The sequence below is a fragment of the Pelodiscus sinensis genome, chromosome 31 (assembly GCF_049634645.1).
Source record: "Pelodiscus sinensis isolate JC-2024 chromosome 31, ASM4963464v1, whole genome shotgun sequence".
NCBI classification, from domain to species: Eukaryota; Metazoa; Chordata; order Testudines; family Trionychidae; genus Pelodiscus; species Pelodiscus sinensis.
The window spans coordinates 1,724,526-1,746,975 of record NC_134741.1 but is presented as its reverse complement, the minus strand read 5'-3'; the positions used below and the strand labels follow the sequence as shown (position 1 = coordinate 1,746,975).

General features: G+C 50.6%; 1 protein-coding gene and 1 long non-coding RNA gene across 13 annotated transcripts in view; one reads left to right on the top strand and one right to left on the bottom strand.

Moving 5' to 3' along the window:
* Positions 1–8,528, bottom strand: part of LOC102457762 (uncharacterized) — a 27,422-nt gene extending 18,894 nt beyond the window's left edge. Inside the window, exons 1-3 of one of the 5 annotated variants that reach the window (XM_075913062.1) lie at positions 8,379–8,528; positions 3,972–4,067; positions 2,669–2,847 (exon numbers count right to left, since the gene is read on the bottom strand). In XM_075913062.1, coding sequence (XP_075769177.1) covers positions 2,669–2,807 — 139 coding nt within the window. In that variant the 5' untranslated portion in view covers positions 2,808–2,847; positions 3,972–4,067; positions 8,379–8,528. The other 4 variants (XM_075913061.1, XM_014569464.3, XM_075913060.1 and 1 more) reach the window with 4 other exon arrangements.
* On the top strand, positions 8,110–22,450 carry LOC102458018 (uncharacterized). Of its 8 annotated transcripts, XR_012898331.1 has the most exons (6): positions 8,550–8,766; positions 11,623–11,822; positions 13,092–13,208; positions 13,430–13,610; positions 15,896–16,005; positions 17,022–22,450. It is a non-coding gene; the product is annotated as an uncharacterized LOC102458018 (long non-coding RNA). The 8 variants fall into 8 exon arrangements; XR_012898330.1 differs by lacking the exon at positions 8,550–8,766 and adding an exon at positions 8,110–8,150 and having other exon boundaries at positions 15,896–22,450; XR_012898329.1 differs by having other exon boundaries at positions 8,551–8,717; positions 15,896–22,450.

Here is a 22,450-nt window from a genome sequence, read left to right as displayed (position 1 = left end):
GGTCTTTCTTTAGGTACAACCCTGAGTTGTGCTGAATGGAAAAGCTGCACGCTTTGCATCAGAGCTCTAGAAAGAGCTACCCTGAACAGCCATAACGACTCTCTGTGGTGCTAGTAGCAATTCATATGGCACCGCAGTTGCTACGGAAAGCAAAATTATCAATAACAGCAGCACCTGGGAACTCCGGTGTAAATCAGGACCCCACTGTGCTAGCGGGATGCTCATATGGAGCTAAGCATCACCCCTCTTTAGTGTAGGTATCCTTCCCAGCCCTGAGAAACAGGGAAACACTATAATAGTTACTGCAGAGAGAGGCAATCACACACAGAGTCTCTAAGGGATTTGATCAAGGTCACACAAGCAGTCTGTGACAGGGACAGAGAACTGAACACAGGTCTCCTGAGCATGAAGCCAGACATTCACATAGGAAGAAAAAGTCTCTACCCAAAGATATTTCACGCTAAAAAGACAAGACTCTTTAAAAAGGGCTCTAGAGGCGATCCTAGCAATTACAGACCGGTAAGTCTAACTTCAGTACCGGGCAAATTAGTCGAAACAATAGTAAAGAATAAAATTGTGAATCATGTAGAAGAACATAATTTGTTGGACAAAAGTCAACATGGTTTCTGTAAAGGGAAATCCTGTCTTACTAATCTATTAGAGTTCTTTGAAGGGGTTAAACATGCGGACAAGGGGGATCCAGTAGATATAGTATACTTGGATTTTCAGAAAGCCTTTGACAAGGTCCCTCACCAAAGGCTCTTGTGTAAATTACATGGCCATGGGATAAGAGGGAAGGTCCTTTCTTGGACTGAGAACTGGCTAAAAGACAGGAAACAAAGGGTAGGAATAAATGGTAAATTTTCAGATTGGAGAGGGGTAACTAGTGGTGTACCCCAAGGGTCAGTCCTGGGACCAATCCTTTTCAACTTATTCATAAATGATCTGGAGAAAGGGGTAAGCAGTGACGTAGTAAAGTTTGCAGATGATACCAAACTGTTTAGGATAGTCAAGACAGAAGCAGACTGTGAGGGACTCCAAGAAGATCTCACCAAACTGAGTGATTGGGCAACAAAATGGCAAATGAAATTTAATGTGGATAAGTGTAAAGTAATGCACATCGTGAAAAATAACCCCAACTATACGTACAGTATGATGGGGGCTAATTTGGCTACGACAAATCAGGAAAGAGATCTTGGAGTTATCGTGGACAGTTCTCTGAAAACTTCCACACAGTGTGCAGCGGCGGTCAAAAAGGCAAATAGGATGCTAGGAATTATTAGGAAAGGGATAGAAAATAAGACCCAGAATATCTTACTGCCCCTGTATAAAACTATGGTACGCCCACATCTTGAATACTGTGTCCAGATGTGGTCTCCTCACCTCAAAAAAGATATTTTGGCCTTGGAAAGGGTTCAGAAAAGGGCAACTAAAATGATTAGGGGTTTGGAACGGGTCCCATATGAGGAGAGGCTAAAGAGACTGGGACTTTTCAGTTTAGAAAAGAGGAGACTGAGGGGGGATATGATAGAGGTATATAAAATCATGAGTGGTGTGGAGAGGGCTGATAAAGAAAAGTTATTTATTAGTTCCCATAATAGAAGAACTAGAGGACACCAAATGAAATTAATGGGTAGCAGGTTTAAAACTAATAAAAGGAAGTTCTTCTTCACACAGCGTGTTGTCAACCTGTGGAACTCCTTGCCAGAGGAGGCGGTGAAGGCTAGGACTATAATAGAGTTTAAAGAGAAGCTGGATAAATTCATGGAGGTTAGGTCCATAAAAGGCTATTAGCCAGGGGATAAAAAGGTGTCCTTGGCCTCTGTTTGTCAGAGGCTGGAGAGGGATGGCAGGAGACAAATCGCTTGATCATTGTCTTCGGTCAACCCTCTCTGGGGTACCTGGTGCTGGCCACTGTCGGTAGACAGGATACTGGGCTAGATGGACCTTTGGTCTGACCCAGTACGGCCGTTCTTATGTTAAGACGGATTATGTGATTTATCTCCACTGCCAACAGAGGCAAGTGAGCCCCGGAGAGAATAAAACTGAATTTTTTAAAGGAAATCCAGCTTGTGCCTGAAATGCAAGGAGAGCTCTGCTCATGTTTATCTACCTCAGAGCTACCTCTGCCAAAACACTCGCAGAGTGTGAACTGCCTCATCCACCGTCACTCAATCCCTCCCACTGACAAGAACCAGCATTTCACAGCTTAGCCAGAGGCAGGGAAAAGGGGACCCTGCAGGCACTAACAACAGCCAGACCCAGACCCACAACTCTGGTACCTGCCATTCCTGCCTGGGCCCTTCCACTCACACTTCTGGCAAAGGTACAACATGGACAAGACAGTGGGAAGCATAGTAAGACCTTGACTGTGGGAAGAGCAGCACCACCGATATGTCCCTGAACCTGCTTCCCCTGGCAGGGGCTGCGGAGGGGACAGTCTGTCACACAGGAGCCAGGATTATTGGGGCAGATATTCCTGACATTGGGGGCAGGAAAAGAAAGAAATGGTCTGGTAGCACTTTATAGACTAATAAAACGAGTAGATGGGATCATGAGCTTTTGTGGGCACAGCCCACTTCTTCAGATGTGAAAGAAAAACCAAAGCCAACCCAGCTGCTCCAAAGCCCATCCAGCTTCTGTTACTGAAAGGGGGAGGAATCCTTACCCAGCCAGCTCACAGCCTCATAATTCTCCTGCATCACATCCCAGTAGAGGGCTCTCTGGCCCGGATCCAGCAGAGCCCATTCCTCCTCAGAGAAATACACAGCCACCTCCTCAAATGTCACCAGCTCCGGCACAGCCATTTCCTGTCTCTGGCTCTGCAGGTTGTGGGTGTTCTGCAGCCTATCAGGAGAAGAACAGTAATTGGAGACATTTCAGAAGGGGCTTTACTCATTTCCACACCCTCATTCCCCCCAGATTTAGTTCCTGTTGACACACATGCTAAACTCCGGCATTTTGGGGAAATGCTTGAGTCTAGATCAAGGATTGGCAACATTTCAGAAATGATTTGTCAAGTTTTAACCTATTCACGGATCTGTGTGCCAGGCAGAAGTAGGGGACAGGGCAGGCTGGGTACGGTGAACTTATTTTCTGAACCAGCTGCAGCTGGGGAGAAGAGTTTAATTAAAATTATTAAACAGATAAAGCATTTTAACTTTCTCAAGCTTCACTATAAAGTAAAATATTATGTTTATCACAAAAGGTTTCAATGTTTTCTGTATTTATAGCAGGGGTGGGGAACCTTTTTTGGGTCAGGGTTACTGACCCACAGAAAAAAAATCAGTTGGGGACCACACAAATGAGGAGCAAAAAAACTCCAAATCCTCCCAATCCTCATTGGTGTTTACCCCAGCTAAGACTCCTCACTCTTCTGGTGCCCTGCCCCCCCCCCTACCCTCTGTTCCAGCCTCATGCCTCTCAGCCCCACGATTCCTTTCCCTAAAGCCTGATCCCCCTGCATCACTTCATCTCCCCTCAGTGCAACTCCTGCACCTCCCATCCTACCCCCGCATCCTCCTTCACCCCACATCCCTATTCCCCATAGCACACTCACCGGCAGGGCAACAGTATTGAGACTTGCAGCCCCCAGAAGCAGTGCTGGGGCAAGGAGGGGCCAAGGAAGCAGGGGGAAAGAGTCACTTCCCTCTCTGGCCCAGCCCTTTGACTAGGGCTCACCCCTCACTTGCAGGCTGTGGCCCCAGGTGCAGCAGGGCGCTAGGAAAGGGGCTCCCTGCCCCGCCCCCAGCTCACAGAGAGCAGCACGGTGCAACTAGGGCCCAGGCTTACCATGTGTGACTGGCCACCCAGCCCTGATCTGCAGAGCAGGCCCAGCCCACCCAATCCTGAAGCAGGAGGTAGAGCCTATAGCGCGGTGATGGGAGGATTAACCCCTTATGTCTCGGGAGCTCCATGCCCAGGCCAGGCAAGGGCAGCCCTAGGGACATGCACACGCCTTCCCCACTCACCTGCTTTCCAGCAAGCCGGAGCTGGTGCTCCGGCGTACGGCTGCGAGGCTGAGGCTCCAGTCACAGTACAGGCCTGGGAAGGGCTGAGCTCCTGCCCTACATGCCACAGAAAACTGGCTCAAATGCCACTTATGGCACGGATTGCCGCATGTTACCAACCCCTGGTCTAGATATTCCATTAACAGCACATAGAAGTTAGATCCCAAACCCATATTCACTTCTCTCAATACCTGGGCTTGAGTGTCAACATTATTGTGCCAGCAACAATGGGATTGAGTTCTAAGCACCAGTGTTTCCGATAAATAAGCTGCATATTCTGAATCTAGATTCAGGTGTTTAAGTTTAAGCTGCTGTATTTAAAGCCCCTCGTCTTCTTCTATTTATTTGCAGCACAGACCTAGGCCTTCTTATCAGGACTAAACCAACAGGGATTTAATAAAACCAGCCCACAACAGAGATAAAATGAAGTCAAGGAGACGATTCGGATATTTAATATTAAACACACATGCTGAAGGTTTATAGGATGAGACCTAAGAATCATCGATTCACAGCATTGAACGGGATCATTATATCATGCACTCTGGTCTCATCTGCATCACAAGCCATTGTATTTAATCATGTTACCCCAGGACAACCCTTTCTTTCCCCACGCCATATTTTCGAGAAAGTTGTCAAGCTTTGCTTTGAGAACATCAAGAGATGGAGAAACCACCAGTTCTTCAATCATTTGATTTAACAGCAAATCATCTTCCCTATTAAACATTTGTGCCTCTTTTCTAGTCTGTATTTGCCTGGCTTTGGCTTCCAGTTACTGAGTCACACTGAGCTGTGTCCACTAGACAGAGGAGCCCAAGATCCAGCAGTTTCTCTCCATGAACAGACTGATACAGTGGTAGCCAGTCAGCTTTCATCCTTTCCACCTATTTATTTTAAAAAACTGACAGTATATTCAAACTGAACAGTAACCATTGAAATCTCTCAGACTTAAGGTGCTGCAATTTGTGCACTTTAATTTCACAACTGTAGCATCATGCCCTGCAGACAAACCCTTTATAACAGAATGGACAAATGGGAAATGGGGTAAAAAACTATGTTAATTCCTTTAGTTTGAACCTTTTTAACTGCCCTTCCATAATAGCTACATATATGGGGGGCTGCAGACATTCCGATGCAAACACCTGTGATAGCAAAATAGCACCGTTAGCTCCCCAATCGGTATCAGAGCTCTCATACTGTTAATAATAATGTTTAACTTCACATTTGAGTCAGTTTTATAGAATTGAAATTGTAAATGAACTCCAATTCAGCTGACTCCCTCTGTAATCTGGCTAAAATTCTTTTTGTGAAAGGATGGCTGCGTTTAAATCCATTATTGAAAGTCCAGGGAGGTTAAAACATTCCCTAGTAGGTTTGTGTGTGTTACTCCCTGGACATTCAATAATGGATCTACAAGTAGCCCGTCCTCTACAAGCCCAAAGTGGAACACATTTGCAAACTCCTTTGAAGCTTTATGCCAAGAGTGGGAAATATCAAGCCCAGAGGTCAGAGGCAGTAGCCTCTGGCTTGCCTGGATCCAGCCTTCCGAGTCTCAGGGGCTCCTCCCCAGCATTGATGAGCCCAGAATGGTATTTCAGTGCCCCCTCTCCCCCATATGGTTGGAGCACACAAAATCTACTAGCCTGGGCACCCCAAGACGCTGCTGTGTGAGAATGTGAGGAACATCTGTCTCCTTCTCAGTTGGGGGTCACATCAGTGAGGGTTTGTTTGCATGTTTTTTTGCTTCTCATTTGTGTTGTCTGAAATGATTTTTTGTGGGTCAGTGACCCCCCCCAACCCAAAAAAGGGTCCCCACCTCTGCTTTAAGCAGACACAGAAACCCATAGGGACTCTTTTAAATACCAAGACCAGGTCTGACCATTACAGTGTTTGGAAGGGACTGTATCTACAGTACTGCACTGCATCGAGTCCCACTTAGCAGGCAAATCCAGCTTATCAGGCAGGGAAGAGCTGCCTTGTCCAGTCCCTGGGCGATATTGCGCCAGTCCGATCACAGTCCTGGGAAGCAGCCCTGAAGTGTTCCATCCTGGCACTGGGAAACACACCCTATCTGCTCCCACTCTCAGGCTTTGTCTACACTGCAGGTTTCACGCGCAAGAACAGATGTTCTTGCACAAACACTTGCAGAGTGTTCACTCTACAAGCCCGTTCTTGCACAAGAAAGTTTCCAGTAGATCATCAGAAGAGAGGGCTGTATGCACAAGACTTATTCCTCTCCCCATAGGAATACACCATTTTGTGCAATAGCTCTTGTGCAAAAACTAGAAGGCATGTGAGGATGGGCAACAGGGATTTCTTGTGCAAGAAACCCCTATAGTTAAAATGGCCACCAGAGCTTTCTTGCACAAGAGAGCATCCACACTGCCATCTCTTACACAAAAGCACATGGCAGTGTGGATGTGCTCTTGCACAAAAAGTTATTGTGCAAGAAGCCTGCAGAATAGTTATAGCCTCAATGTTTGCAAGCACTGTAGAAGGTTACCTGCCCCATCATTGCCATCCCCTCTACCCTCTTCCTATCCTGGGGTTTCTCCTCTGCCACTGGCTGGCAGGGCTCATATCCTGTTCTAAAGCCCACTGCCTGCCCTGATTTTGCCCCTTGGCCCCTCTCCTGGCCCTGCTGCCAGCTGTGTGATCTACTCGTGGAGTTAGTTCTGCCTCTGCAGACTGTCTCAATCCCTGCTCCCCGACCTGTGGTGGTCGCCCATCTGCTCCTGCGGTGGGAGCATATGGGAGGTCGTTGCCCCATGTGCCGAAGCTGGAGGCAAGGTTGTGGTGCAGCTATCCCTTCTGGGGCAGTCACATTGTGGTTCCAGCTCCAGTTACACAGAGCACCCTAGTACAGTTCTAGCTACAAAAGGATTAGCTTAAACTTTTGTTGAAGACTCTGCTCTATTTTCAGTCTGACATAAATTGCTTTTTTAATAGCACTGCTGTTTTTTGCCTCTTTACACACGTACATATTCACAATCTGTTGTTTCTGCATCAACTTCTAGAAGTGTGTAGTCTATTTTCCATTTTTAGATTAATATCTAAAATGGAGAAAAATAAATAAAATTAAAGTGAAAACAATTGCTATGTGAAGTATCAAAAAGGAAGTAACTACAGAAGGTAAGGAAAGTCAGTGGAAAGGAGCTGAAGTGTTCCCTTTTATTTTTTGCATGTTGCAAAATTGCATAACTGGAAATCGAGAAAGCTAAACTCCATAATAAAATCCAGTTGAAATCCACTATCAACCATTATATCACTAAAGAAAAGTATTTTCCCAGACCTATTTAATTTGGAAAGATGTGAAAAATTGTCCAGCAGCACATACTGGCTACAGAAAATATAGGGTTTAAAATACATTTCTGATCATAATGGGGGGGGGGGGGGGGCGTGCAAGTGGGACAATTTGCCCCAGGCCCTACAGGGACCCCTACAAGAATGTCTGAAGTGTATAGTATTGCAACTTTTTTTTTAAATGGAAGGGGCCCCCAAAATTGCTTTGCCCAGGCCCCTCAATCCTCTGGGTCATGAAGTATAATAGATTTTGGTGTAGGCACCGAAACTGATTTTCATCATTTTAACCTAATTTCCATATACATTTAGATTAATAGTTTGGTAACAGTTCCAAGTTGTCCCATTTTAAATAATTTTTCAAGAGATGCAGGAGACAAAATGATACAGTTGGACGAGCTATATAACACATTGGTTTATAAGCAGATGGAAGAGAAGGATCTATAAAGCATCTTGTATTTTAAAGAAGTGCGGTTTTGGTTTTATTTTGCTACCATTAAAAATGTGACTATACAATCAACACGATTCAGATTCTCAGGCATGTTGGCACCCGCCAAGATTTCTCCACCCCCCCTCCCAAAATCTCTGAGCTTCTGACAGAAAGAGGTAAAAACCTAACCGCCCTGCACCGATCCCCACAGCCTTGTCCCGCGCTGGTTTGTGTGTAATATCGGTTGGTGTGTGTGACATGGGGGGAGGGTGATACCGGTGGGGGTGATACCGGGGGTTTGGGGTTCGGGGGTGTCAATGCTCCCAGCGCACGAGGCGCAGGGGCGGGGCCCAGACGCCCGGGACGAGGTTCAGTCCCGCAGCCCGGACGCGGCCCGAGACCGAAGCTGTTCGGTGAGAAACCCCCCCGCGCCGGGCCGGGGGTCACGTGAGCACCAACCCGCGCGCCCGGGACGCTCCGCCCCGATGCCAGTGTCGGTCTCCGCGCGCTCGGGCCGGGCCCAAAACCGCCCCCCCCGCGTGCCCCGGCTGCCGCGTCCCGAGGGGGCGGGGCTCGGACCGACACGCGGGGGGGGGGGGGGCTGGTGACAAGCGCCCGCCGCTCCGCTCCCCGCACCTCACCTGGGCTCCTCCGCACCCCCAGTCCTGCCCTGCCCCGCCCCGCGCGCCTCAGAAGCGGCAGCCGGGCGAGTAACGGCCCCAAGGGCGCCAGCAGTACTCGCGGCGCATGCGCAGTGACAGCGGCGGGGCAGGAGGCCGGAGGGCTCAGGCCGCGCGTGCGCAGCGGGCCAGCTCCAGAGGGGCGCTCCGGCCGGGAGCTGCCTGGCTCGCTGGGTGGGGCTTCCGGGGCCGAGCCCCCCACCCCAAGCACGTGCCCCGCCGGCATCTGGGACCGGCCCCTTCCGCCTGCTGAGCAGCTGCTGCCGCTCCCGGAGCCCCTGGCAGGGCGATCCAGCCCCGGTCTGCCAGAGGAGTGGGGGGAGCTGCGGGGCTTGGCGAGGGGAGTCAGGTGGGGAGGCGGGTCACGTTTCCGATGGGGGGGTGCTAAGGAGGGGTTGTGGGGGCTGAGGCTGGGGTGGATCGAGGGGTGGGGAACCTGTGAGGGGAGGTTTTCCCCGGGACGGGCTGCGTGGGGCTGTACCATACGGGGGAGGGGGGGGTCAGAGAGCACATGACACCCCACCAGTCTGGTGACGCGGGGGGCGATTTCGTTACCTGGGGCAGAGAGAGAATTTTTCTGGCTGGGCCCCACCCTGGCGTTTCTGCATTGGGTCAGTTCAGGTAGACTGGAGTAAGCCCTACAGCCCCCAAGTGAAAGACATTGAATCGCCCTGCTTCCTTCTGAGGAACAGGTGAGTTAGACACCTAGAAGACATGTTCATTCATCCCCATCTCCTCAACTTTCAGGCTCCAGAAGCATGGTACCATCCTGCCTACATTATTTCTCCTTCATGCACCATTCACTTGCTTTCTTGGGACTGGCTCAGTCTGAGGGGAAGGAGCTAGGCAGGAGTTTAACCTCATTGGGGGGGTAGAGGCGGAGGGTGTGTGTGTGTGTGTGAGTGAGTGTGACAGCAAGTCCCCCGGAGCCCTCAGATCATTACAGCACATAGCGAGGCATGACAAACTGAGAAACACCAGTAAGTCACCAGGTCCTGCACCCCCCCCATCTGCAGCCAGACGTGACTCTCAGCTGGCAGGTAAAAAAGAAGGTTTATTAATTCACACCCCTGCAAGGCTCAGATTACCATGAGCCTCAGTCATTGTAAACATTCTGGCCTGGGCATCCTCCCTCAGTGAGTCACCCCCAAATTCATCACCCCATTGAGATACTGGTGCAGTGTTCAGGGAAACTGAGGCATACACAGAGCATTACTACAGGACAGATATAGGAGGGATCCTAGAAAAGCTATGCCACGTCTAAGGAATGTGTCTGTTTTTTCAGAAAAATTTCTGAGAACAGACCTGTTCTTTCACCATCCCTTTAAACCTTGTTTGAGGAGGAAGAAGAGATTTTACTGAAAGTAGGTGGGGTGTAGATGGGCCAAATTTTAGAAAAGCCTCTTAAAAAAAAAAGCAGAAAAAAAGCAAAATTTGCATATTTTTCTCCAGCGTTTCTTTGCAGTGTAGGTATAGCCTTAGGATGGGCAGGGTGAAGGGCAGAGGCTACAGCAGAGTTATTGAGCATGCTCAGTGCCCCTAAATTCTCCTTAAGTAGCACAGCTGTACAGGGAGCAGCTTTCTAAATACCACAGGTCTCGTTGCTCCCTGTGAGCCTTGCAGGGCATGTAAGAGTTTCCCCTCCCTTCCCCAGGAGCAGTTCCCCGGTGCCCAGAGCTGCAGGTGAGCGGGTTGGCCCAAGGCTGCTCCCAGTGGAACTGGTTGTGCTCCTTGCCTGGGACCCAGGGAAACTGCCACCAGATCCCAGTGTGTGCAGGGTGGGGGAGCAAGCCCTGGGAGGAGTCAGAAGGGGGTTGAAGAGGGGAACAGGGATTTGTGAGGTGGGGGCAGGAGAGGGATGCAAGAGCTGGGAGCAAGAGCAGCCTGGCTAGAGAAGGGAGAGACCTAGATTGTATAGAAGGGCTGTGTCTAGACTGGCAAGTTTTTCCGCAAAAGCAGCTGTCTACACTGGCCGCTTGAATTTCTGCAAGAACACTGACTTCCTACTGTCTGAAATCAGTGCTTCTTGCGGAAATACTATGCTGCTCCCATTTGGGCAAAAGTCCTTTTGCGCAAAAGGGCCAGTGTAGACAGCTCAGATTTCTTTTGCGCAAAAAAGCCCCGATCGCGAAAATGGCGATCGAGGCTTTTTTGCGCAAAAGTGCGTCTAGATTGGCATGGATGCTTTTCCGCAAAAAGTGCTTTTGCGAAAAAGCGTCCATGCTAATCTAGACACTCTGTTAAAAGTGTTTCTTTCTGTTAAAAGCATTTCCGGAAAATCATGCCAGTCTAGACGTAGCCGAGGAGATACAATGGCAGCTCTCCCACCTCATGGGGCAGGTGAGAAGACGGCAGAGGTGACTGGTGGTAGCAATAGGGGGCCCCAGCTCCCATGCCCCGGACAATATTTTAGTTGCTAATTGCTAATAGGGTGCCCCAAATACCCCCTGCCTCTGTGGGTGCCCCTCCTTCTGCAGGCACCAGTCGCCCACCCAGCAGTGAGAGGGGAATTCTTTACATTTTGATTTTTTTAGTGTTGTAGATATTGGCAAACTGATCCATTATAGACTGGCAGCATTTCATTTGCATATTGATTTTTTCCATAACAAATATGCAAATAAAATGTTCCTTCTCTGCCAAAAGTTGTGAATGGGTTTGCCAGTCTGTGGTTGTCAGCCGGCGGTCAGGGCAGTGTGTGGGTGTGTCTCCTAAGTCTTTAGCTGCTAAGACACGAAGTCTCGTTGCAGCGGGCAGCCCAGAAGGCTGAAAGGAGCCCCGAGAGTTTAACGTCCGTGACTTTACTGCTAGGACCGAGGTCCCGTCGCAGAGGGTAGCCAAACAGGCTAACAGACGTCCCAGTGTGTAGGAAGAGCTTATTACACTTTAGATTTTAGCTGCTAGAACACCATGCTCAGGCAGCATAATTAGTGGCTTGTTTTTCAAAAACATTGGGGGCTTAGAACCAAATCCCATTGTTGCAGGCACAGTAATGTTGAAACTCAAGCCAGGTGCTGAGAAAAATGAATGTGGATTTGGCATCTAGCTTGTGTGTGGTGTTTATGGAATATCTAGACTCAGCAATTGCCCAAAATGGCAGAGTCTAGCATGTGTGTCACCAGGGACAGAGGCTGGAGAGAATGGATGTGTGGAAAAGGATTAAAAGCCCCTTTTGAAATGTCTCCAATTCCCCTTCTCTCCCTGCCAGGCTGCAGAACTCCCGTGTCTGTCTCCAGCTCAGCCCCTGGCCTGCAGAGCCAGGGACAGGAATTGGCTGTGGCGGAGCCGGTGACCTTTGAGGAGGTGGCTGTGTATTTCTCTGAGGAGGAATAGGCTCACCTGGACCTGGGCCAGAGACCCTATACTGGGATGTGATGCAGGAGAATAATGAGGCTGTGAGCTGGCTAAGTAAGGATACCTGTCCTCTTGGGTATCAGAAGCTGGGTGGGCTGTGGAGCAGCTGAGATGGGTTTGGTTCAGGGTCCCTCATTGCCTCCACCCACGATGTCAAGAGTATCCACCCCAATAATTCCTGGCTCCTGTGTGAGAGACTGTCCCCTCCATAGCCCCTCCCAGGGAAAGCAGATTCAGGGACATAACAATGGTGCTGCTATTCCCCACAGCCAAGGTCTTCATGTGCTTCCCCACCATCATGCCCTTGTGCCTTGGCTGGAGGTGTCAGTGGAAGGGCCCAGGCAGGAATGGCAGGTACCAGAGTTGTGGGGCTGGGTGCAATTGCTGTTAGTGCAGGGTCCTCTTGTGCTGTTGTGCTGAGCCTCTGGAAGGAAGGCGCGGACTCAGAATCTTTTCCTGTCTCTGGTAGATTTTGTGCAGCTCAAAGGAGCACCAAATGGCAGGCCCAACTGGCCAGAAGAGGGAGGCTGAGAAACCACACAAAGGCTGCCCCTGGCAGAGTAGAACCAAGGCTGCAGAGGGGGAGCTGAGGTGCAGCAACAGTCACAAATGGCAGAGAAGCAGCACAGCCTGTCTCCACCCAGGCCAGCCAGAGGAGCAGCCCAGCACTGCCCTGGCTAGCCTCAGAAGTGTCAGCCATTGTGGGCAGCTGGCAGGGCCCACCCAGGCACAGGCAGTCAGGATCAGGAGTATGGAGCTTAAGCAGGGACTAAAGCAACCAGCCACGGGTTCATTTTCCTGCTCAGACAACTTCCTCTGCCTCCTTCTGTCCCAAGTAGACAATCTGAGCCAGGGTGAGATGATCCCCCCTCCAGGAGTTTGTGGACAGAGCGTTTGGGGCTCTAGAGCTGTGCTTGGTCCTTTCTCTCCAAGTCCTAGTGACCTGCCAAATGGCAGCAGCAATCTGACCCCTGCCTGGGGGCCTCGGTTTCAGACCTGCCAACCCTCCCTAGAGCTCCCGTTCTGAGCAGTATTTTCCTGCCCTGCCCTGCCCTTGGATGCCAGGGGGGTGGAATAGGTTGTGAAGGAGACTTAGGTGTACCCTACAGAGTGCATCAAAGCACTCAGCTCCCTGGGGAATGAGCTGGGCCATTCCCGATGTAGGGGGGATGCACCTTTCCTAAAAGTGAGTGTGTCCTGGGATCTTGGCTGTGTAAGATGTGGAAGGAGTTTCTCTGGGTGGGAGGCTCAGATCCTGGCTCTGGAAGCAGTAATGTCACCAACCGTAATGAACAAGATCAACTCGTTTAATTGCTCCTCAAGCAGGGTATCCAGTCTCCAAAGCTCATGTGTTCTCCAGGGTGGACCGAGGGGAAAAGCTGCAGATTCTGGATCTTCAGGGCTGTAAAGAAGGAGAGATCACCAGTGACACCCACACAGGTGATTAGTCAGCTAAACTGATTCACAATCCATTTTCTCTGTTCTTGTAGCAGGTGGCTCTTGTGCAAATTCATCAAGTCTAACTGACCCTTCAGCCTGTCTTCAACTCCAGTGTTAGGGTGCTGGATGGGTAAAAGGGTTATGTGGAAGAAGAGTCAACTTGGCTTCAATCTTTCCAGCCATTCTTTGAGCGTGTTCCCCCTTTTCTATTTCTGTTTTAGAATTTCCTTTCAGCTCAGCACAGGGAATGACTCCTGAATGGATTCCCTGTCCCAACAGATGGTGGGACTCTGACTGAGAACCATGAGAAGAATCTTCAGCAAGAAGAACCAGCGTGAATGACTCCATGTGGGATGTTATTGGGAGGATCTGAAGGGCATGCTACTCAGAGTCCTGAAGAAGGTGAGGCCTGTGAGAGTCAATGTAGCCCACAAAGGCAGCATGGAAAACATCCAAGGAAGGGACAGTGTAAATCCAGTCACAAGAGCAGAGGGGTGAAAACAAACACAGAAAATGTTCAACAGAAAATCCCCCATCAGCAGTCCCCCCATGCTTACAGTGACTGTGCAACTCCTATTAAACATGAAAGAGCCCACACAGGGGAGAAACTCTATAGCTGCTCTGATTGTGGGAAAAGCTTCAGTCAGAGCTCAAATCTTCTTCTCTATATGAGAACCCACACATGGGAGAAACCCTTCAGCTGCTCTGAGTGTGGGAAAAGCTTCAGTAAGAATTCAAACCTTGTTGTACATTGGAGAACCCAAACAGGGGAGAGACCCAATACCAGAGGTAGGGAAAACTTCTCAGCAAGCAGAATCTGGCTTGCCTAGGGCTTTGATCCTGCCGGTGAGGCACTGCCAGGCCCCACCTCCTTACAGGCATGTGCTGCAGGAGAAGGAGCTCAGCCCTGCCCTTCTTTCTGCCAAGCAGCCACTGGAAAGTCGTCAGCACACCTCTGCCACATGACCTGGGGCCAACCCCAGAGGCTGGAGGCACTGCTGCCACTGCAACTCTGGCCTGTTAGGCTGGCTCATGGCCACAGCCATAGACTCCCGTGCTTCCAGGGCCACGTGGCCATGGCACGGTGCCTCGGGCCAGCTCTTGGCTGCGTGGCTCTGGCAGCAGCACCTCTGGCCCTGGGCTATGTGGCTGCAGCAGCAATGCCTCTGGTCCTGGGCTGGCCCTAGACTGCATGGCTGCAGCAGCAACAGGATATCTCTCTATGGTGGCCATTACAGAGTGGCTGGAGATATTGCTGCAAGGGGGCATGAAGCCAGGTAATATTCCCCCACATTCCCAAATCCATCCCATCCCATCCTCTCACTTCCCTCCCACCCAACATCTCCAGCTTGCTCGGACACCCTCCCTTTTTTTGCATCCTCTTTCCTGGCCATGCACTGCTCTTTCTCTTCTTCCTGCTCCCTCCACCTGGCCAGATACCCTACTCCCAGCATGCTTCTGCACTGCAGCTCCCTCCCAGATCTTTCAACCTATTCTGCTTGCTGGCAGCCCTGTCTTGCACCCCTCAATGCCAGCCCCTCACTGTACCCCTCACTTTTGTCTCCACCCCTGAGCCTAATGAGTTCCATAAAGTCCACTAACTCCAGCACCGCAGAAAAAAAAACCTGGCCTATGGTAAGCCTTGAACCTCACTACCTCCCCTCCCCTCACCCTGTGAGAATGCGGTACAAGAGGAGTGAGGTACCTCAGTTGGGGCCACATCAGTGAGCACTGGGAAGTTTTGGAGACTATTGGTTTTTGGGGGGTTTTTTGGCTTCTCACTTGTGTGGTCTCCAGCTGAGTTTTCTGTGGGTCAGTGACCCCCAACTGAAAAATGGTTCTCCACCCCTGCCTTAAGTAAAAGAAAACATTGAAACTTTTTATGTTGGCCATAATGTTTTACTTTGTTTAAAATGGAGTTTGACAGAGTAACACAAGAAAGTCACAATGCTTAATCTGTTTTATAAAGTAAGTTAAACTGATCTCCCCAGCTGCTGCACTAGGAAAATGGCTCAGGTGTAATGATATAATTAACTGTGAGTGTCCATTAGCAATTTGTAGTTTGTGGAAAGGTTTGCATCAACACAGTGTGTGGGGTGGAGAGAGTATGGCCAAAGCACAGGTCTTACAGTGAACAGGCTTTGAACCTGTGCAGGGAAACCCTATTGCATGAGTTCCCAAACTGGGAGGAGGGAGGCCTGAAGAAATTCTAGGTGGGGGTGAGCCTCCCCCCATCAAGTTTTGCTGCCCCGCTCAGTTCTTTTTTTTTTTTTTGCTTAAGTTTCCCTGCTATTGGGGGAGGGGGGCTGAGGGTTTGTCAAAAATCAAAAAGGGGGGACACGTGATGCCAAAAAGTTTGGGAACTGTGGCCCTATTGGATTTCAATTCCAACACCTTAACCACTCGGGCATTACAGCTATGAGTGCAGTAGTGCCCTAGGGCAAGGAAAACTGGTAAATAATCCCAGTGCCCAGGCCTGACGTCACCTGCCACACAGAATTCAAACAGCACACCTGGCTCCCCAAGCACAGTGGGAGTTTGTGGTTTCCCGGTGCAGATTAAAAATCCTGTTCCCAGTGAGGTCTGTGTTTTGGCCACACACAAGCTGCACAACCCCCAAGACACTCTCTTCACACTTCCCATCCCCGTTTCAAATAACGTAACAAATCCCCTTCTGCCACTTTCAGAGAGATGCCAGGGATGGTGCCTCATGCTGGGTCCCTGAGGTCTCAAACAAACTCAGCTCCTGCCTGCCTGTGTATCAAAGCTTGGGGGACTGTTCCTGCTGTGTATGAGGGTGAGATGCTGCTTCATTCTCAGCCTATCTAGTTTCTGAGGCTTAGATGGTGTTTGTGTTTATTTCTTGCGTGATCTGCTTTGCCCTGTGTGCTCACGTCACTCCAGCTGAACTTTCTGGATTGATATAATCTCCTTTGTGAGTTTTCCCCCTGAGGGCAGAAGGGATTGAGGGTCCCATCTGGGAGTGTCTGTGGAGATTTCCCCTTTCCCCAGACTGCAGTGGGAAGGGGACTGGAAAAGGCAGGGGTACAGGAGGGGCTGGCATTGAACTGAGGAGAGCTCCATGAGATGGTTGCAAACACCCGATTTGGGGGGGGGGGGATTTGAACCCACGTGTGCAGAGCACAACAGATTAGCAGTCCATCATTGTCACCACTCAGCCACCTCACTTGAGCTGTAGTTATTTCTTTCAAATTACCCAAAGTCAGCACTGCTGGGAACCATTGTGCCACTTGCTGGCCGGCCAGGGACACCCAGGGCTGGAAGGTTTTGGCTTTTCACAATGTTCCCAGGGCTACTGTACAAAGCTCAGTGCTGGTAACAAACCCAAACACCCCCTGGGTGCCCAAAGACGGGCTGGCTAGTCACAGTCTGGCTCGGAGCACTCTGCAATGGGAAGATGTGCACGGGGCAGTCACACGGCAGTGGCACACAGCTCAGTTCACTCTGCTATGTCGTGTGCGATCCCTGCTGTTCTGTGGTAATTCTCTGTGTGTGCCTCAGTTTCCCTAGTCACCGCACTGCTATTTAGATGGGGATGGGAATTCTGGGTGTGACTCACTGAGGCCCGCTCTGTACTAGGCCGGGCAGGTCGGCTTAAGGGATGCAAAATGCCAACCTGCTAGGGAAGCTGAATCTAGCTGCGCATTATGCATCTCTGGTACCTGAGCTAACAAGTCTGTTCTACACTGTCCCCCTGTGATGTAACAAACCTTCTGTTCTACCTGCTGGCTAAGAGTCACATCCGGCTGTAGATGGGGACGCAGGGCCTGGTGACTTACTGGTGTTTCTCAGTTGTTTCCCAAACCTCCGCTAATGGCACCTCAGCCTGGGAGCATCAGCCTGAGCCTCCTCCTGCTCTTCAGCGTCATTCTCCACCAAAGGCTCGTGCCAGGGCAGGAAGCCTCATCAGCCCCGTTTTGCTGACCGGAGAAGGGAGGCTCTCAAGAGTCAGGTGACATGCCTGGGGCAGGCTAGGAGAAGTTCTGTGCGTGGGGAGGGGCAGAAGGGACAGATGCTTTTTCTTAGGGGGAGGGAGGGTGTCTGTGTTCCTGTTCCTCCCTGTGCCCCCTTTCTGACTGGCTAGCGGAGGGCTCCTCCCTCCCCCACTTCCTTCTTGCCCCTTCTCTGCTCTGGCTGCTGAGGGGCTGCTAGGCCTGGGTCAAGAGGGTGACATACCCAGCTGGGCTGAGCTGGGGGTGAGGATGGTGGGGGTGAGACTGGGAACCACATCACCTGGTCCCTCCCAAATGGTGGCCCCTGACAGAGCCAGCACCTCCACAGTGTGGGCTGCAACGGGGCAGAGCAAGTGCCCATGGGGTTAGGGGTCACAGTGCAGTAGTGGGGCCAGGCTCTAAACAGCAGAGGAGGCAGGTCTTGCTGGAGAGGGGTGGAGCTGTGTGAGCCCATATGCAGATGTTGTCATGAGAACAGCCCTGTGGGAGCAGAAGAGGGTTGGCGAGCATGGCCCAAATTTGGAAAGTAGGGTCGGGCTGGGGCATCAGGGTGGTGGCAGGGTGGGAATGGGCAGGAGGGACGCGGTGTAGGATGGTCATGTGGGGCTGTGCCCACCATGAGGTGAGAGTGTTTGTGTACTTGGGGTCAGGCAGTGGTTGTGCCTGGGGACCTTATACTTAACTAAATAGGTGGTTTTCTCAGGGTGAGGCTCCTCTGTTGCACTGTGGTTGTGCTGACTCCTGTAATTTCCCCAAATGGTGAAAGCTTGACTGTACAATTTCTGGCAGTGGGGTGACTACATTCATGCTTTTCTTTGGTGCTCACTGTGGTGGTGGGGGGGGGGGGAATAGAGCTGTTTTCTGCTTATGCTTTTGCTATTCTGTTTTTTCAGCTACTTTCTTGTTTTTTTTTTTCCCTACCTGCTTTGATATTGCTATCTGAAATAAGGAAAAATGGATCTTGAGCAAAAGGGAGTTTTTGCACCAAAACTTGCCAGTATAGACGCAGCCAGGGAGTTCAGAGACTTATGAAACACGAGGGTTGGAAGAGATAGCAGGAGGTCTCTAATCAAACCCAACTCTTCGAAATCACCCCAGCCAGAGCTTTTACAAGCCTGGTCTTAAAAACCTCTAGGGATAGAGATTCCACCAGCTCCTTAGGAACCCCTTCCAGTACTTCACCATCCTCCTAGATAAACTGTTTTTCTTAATAGCCAACCTAGTCTAGACCTTCCCCACTGCAACTCAAAACCATTGTGCCTTGTTCTGCCATCTAATGCCACAGAAAATAGCCTGGCTCAAGCCTCTGTGAACCCCCCCCCCCCCCCCCCCCCCCCACACACACACACGCAAACACCTTGAGCTAGCACCAGTAGCCCAGATGTTTAGCAGACAGTACTTGTAGGGCAGTGGTCTCCAACCTTTTTAAGCACAAGATCACTTTTTGAATTTAAGTGCAACCTAAGATCTACCTCAAACCCAAATACCTTTGCTCCGCCTCCTTTGTGCCCCTTTTCCAAGGCTTCACTCTTGCTCACTCCATCCTCCTTCCCTCCCCCATCTTCCCTCACTTTCACTAGGTTGGGGCAGAGGGTTGGAGTGCAGGCTCTGGTCTTGGGTTAAGGGATCTGGAGTGTGAGAGGGGTTCTGAGCTGAACTTGGGGCAGGCAATTGGGGTGCCAGAGAGAGTTCTAGGTGCAGGCTCTGGGAGTGTGTTTGGATGCAGGGGTGCCCAGGGCGAGGGCAGGTGTTTGGAGTGCAGGAGAGGGTTCATGACTGCAGTAGAATTTCAGGATGTGGGCTTCAACTGGGCACTGCTTACCTCAGGTGGCTCCTGGGTGGTGGTACAGTGGGGCTAAGGCAGGCTAACCCCTGCCCTGCCCCTGCACCACTCCCAAAAGCAGCCAGCAATCTCTATCCCAAGCGTTCGTGCTCCCTCTTTGGTCTGTGGACTTAGGCTACAGGGTGGGAAAGGGGGCACTTTCTCCCTCCCCTGCACTGCACAGCAAACAGGAGGCTCCCGAGGGTGGGTGAGGCAGCTCCACGGCAAAGGGCAGGAGATGCGCAGCAGTAGGGAGAGAGGCAGCTGAAGTGCCTGCACTTGACAGCCTCTTAGCCAAACCAGTCAGGATCACCTGTCAGAGGCTCCAAGATCTACCCGTAGATCCCGATCTACTGGTTGGTGATCACTGTTGTAGGGCAAGACTCCGAAGAGAAGTGTTTTCGTTATGAGTTTAAGCCTGACTTAAAGCAGTGATTCACGCTAACCTTACCCAGACAATTAACTTATAAAGCTGGAGTCCTAGCCTAGAGGCCATTGAAGAAGGGAGCAGTTAAAATGCCCCTTCACTTCTCTATCTCCTCACCAGAGTGTTGGTTCAAATCCACAAATCCACCCTCCTTTCTTCATGCCAGCCCCTATTCCAGGCTCCTTCAGGCAAAGAGAGAAATGGGGAGATAATCCAATGTAGAGCTAATGTTCTGGTGGCAGCGCAAACAGGGACTTGAAGCCCAGACCCACCAAATCTAACCTTGTGGCTCAGCATGTTAAAATGGTAAGAATAACCCCCGGGTAGTGGGCTCTTTCTCTCCTCGGGACTTGGCAGTGGCGCTGGGGGGTGCCCAGAACCTTCTACCCTCAGGCTCATTTGGGGCCCTTGGGGAGGAGTCCTGAAGAGTCCCACAGGCCCTGCCCTGGACAGGTGGGTGAAGGGGAATTGCAGGTTGTGGGTGCTACAGGCAGGGGGTGTGGGGGTGAAGATGATAAAATCCCCCCCCCCCCCCCCCCGGCACTGCTGGGATTGTCCCTCCTTGTCAGAGGGCAGAGCAGAGGAACCCAGGCGCTGCTGCCATGAGAGGGGCAGCCCTGAGGCTGAGGCAACTCAGCCCTTATAAAGCCGCCAGGGTGGGGCAAGTCTGAGGAGAATAGAGCCCTTGTGCCGCTTGGTGGGAAAATCCAGTTCCGACTGGTCCAGTTCTGACAGTGGCCAATGCCTGAGGGGTTCCAACATGGATCCCTAGATCAAAGGTCACAGACTCCATTTTGAGGCTCCAATTACTGACCTACACATCACCATGCCATTACATGTTAATGTGGTAGAACAATTAAACCAAACACATACCAAACTTCCTTGCACAGGGAGAGGCAGAGATCAGAATTTTCCTGCCTCCCTCAGCTTGTCTGGCTACTTTGTCCCATTTCCCACCTCTTTTCCTGAGCTGACCCAGTGGCTGAAAGGGATAGTGGCTGCTGATGCCAGGGAAAAAGATGGGCAACAATAACCTGGCTGTGAGAGGGACAAGGGTCCAACCCTCTCTCTGCCAGTTAGCCTTGGCTCTTGGCCACCCACCATTCACTTTGATGAGGCCATAGTATGCGAAGGGGGAATTTTGACCAATCCCCTTCCCTGAGCTAGAATCCCAGCTCCTACTGGAGGAGACAGCCCAGCAGGGACTGAAAACCACTGCTTCAGGTGAGGTTTGAAGTCACAACCTCAGCACGTCTTCTAGGAGTACTGCCTTATAAGTATTGTGCACTGACCCATTGCACCACTGCGTGAGAGTTTTCTCCAAAGACCTCAAATTGAGAACATAAAGAAGCACAAAGTGGAATTGAAGGAGAGGGGCAAGAAGATCCATTCTCAGGGATTTGTAACGACTATAATCTCACCAGCAGGTCCCATCAGATTTGAGCTCAGATTGCAGGATTCAAAGTCCTGAGTGTTGCCTGTTACACCATAGAACCATCACTCCACTACATACTTGAGGTTCTCAGCTTGCTCTCTCTGTTTTTTCCATTCAGCAACAAGATCTCTCTGTACATGGCATTGGCTGGGAATTGAATCCAGGTTAATTGCTTGGAAAGCAGCTATGCTCACCACTATACCACCAATACTTGCATTTGTTGTTTTTGGGAAAATTAGTGAGGGAAGCCTATGTCTGCCATGAGGCGAGCTGGTGGTGAAAGGCTGCCTGTATGGTTTGGGTAAAGGACAACTTGGCTGTTTGGACAAGATCAGGAGTGGCAAGGTGGGGATAGTGGTTGACCTCCACTCTCCATGGAATGAGGAGCTGGGCAGGAGAGGAGTCCCAGAGGTTTTTGGGTGGGAGAGTACAGCTTCTTGGCCTTTGGGCTAAACCTCAAGAGCAGCAAAGGGAGAGGTAGGGAAGTGACTTCTGGATCATTTGTGTGGCCTGGGGATCAGACATAAGCCCCCAGAGACCCCTTCAGTGAGACATCACAGGACCGAGCATGGGGCAGCAAACACCAGGCACTGTCATTGTCTGGGTCAGAGATAAAGACCCCCTTGGAGCTGTGGTCCGATGAGGAGCCTCTGCAGGCCCTGAAGTCCAGGTGGAGGAATGCAGATATTTATGGCCAAATGGCTGATGGCCTTGCAAAGAAAGGCCACTTCGCTGCCCCATCCCCACATCCTAGACCAAGTCAGAGCCAAGGTCAAGGAATTGTGGCAGGGTATCTGAGGACCCGTGAGCACAGCTCCTGCTCTGGGGAAAGACCGCAGTACTGTGCATACTATGAGGAACTGGACAGAATCCTGGCAGGTGGGGAACCCCTGTATCCAGAGATAGTTGTGGAGTCTGGGATGGAGAGAGCTGGGCAGCAGCAGCTTCAGCTTCAGGACAACAAACCTGATGACCAGCAACTCCAGAACAAGTAGGAGAATTCCAGGAGCATCGTGACCCTCACACTGGAGCCAATCCCCCAGACACAGGACGTAGTATGAGGAATAAAGGTTATTTTGGATAAGGGTTTTCTCCTGAAATAACCGCATCTAAACAGCATTTTTTTTATTTTGCAATAAAGTATTTTGAAATAGTACCCGTCCTCAAATATGCTAATGAAGCATGGGATATTTAAATTCTGTCTTCATTTAATATTTCAAATGTCTGCATTTGCATCCCTCTCTCGAAAGCGGGTGCAAGTGTAGATATACCTACATAGGGCAGGGGAGGTGGGAGTACAGGGGATGAAGTGCTATTGTGACACGTCACGCTGGTCACAGCCTGGGGGGGCCACCTTACATGTCCAACCCCAGAGAGGACTCCCACCGCCATGTGTGAGAGGCACCACCTGCTCCTGCAGTCAGTACAGCCAGGTGCTTTTTTCCCCAATACTGTATGCAAACGCATGATTGCTATGGAGGTGTAATTCAGGGGTAGAATGTTTAACTGCAAATCAAGTGGTTTTCAGTTCAACTGCAAATACCTCCTTAAAAAGCTGATCATCTTAAATAAAACAATTGCATA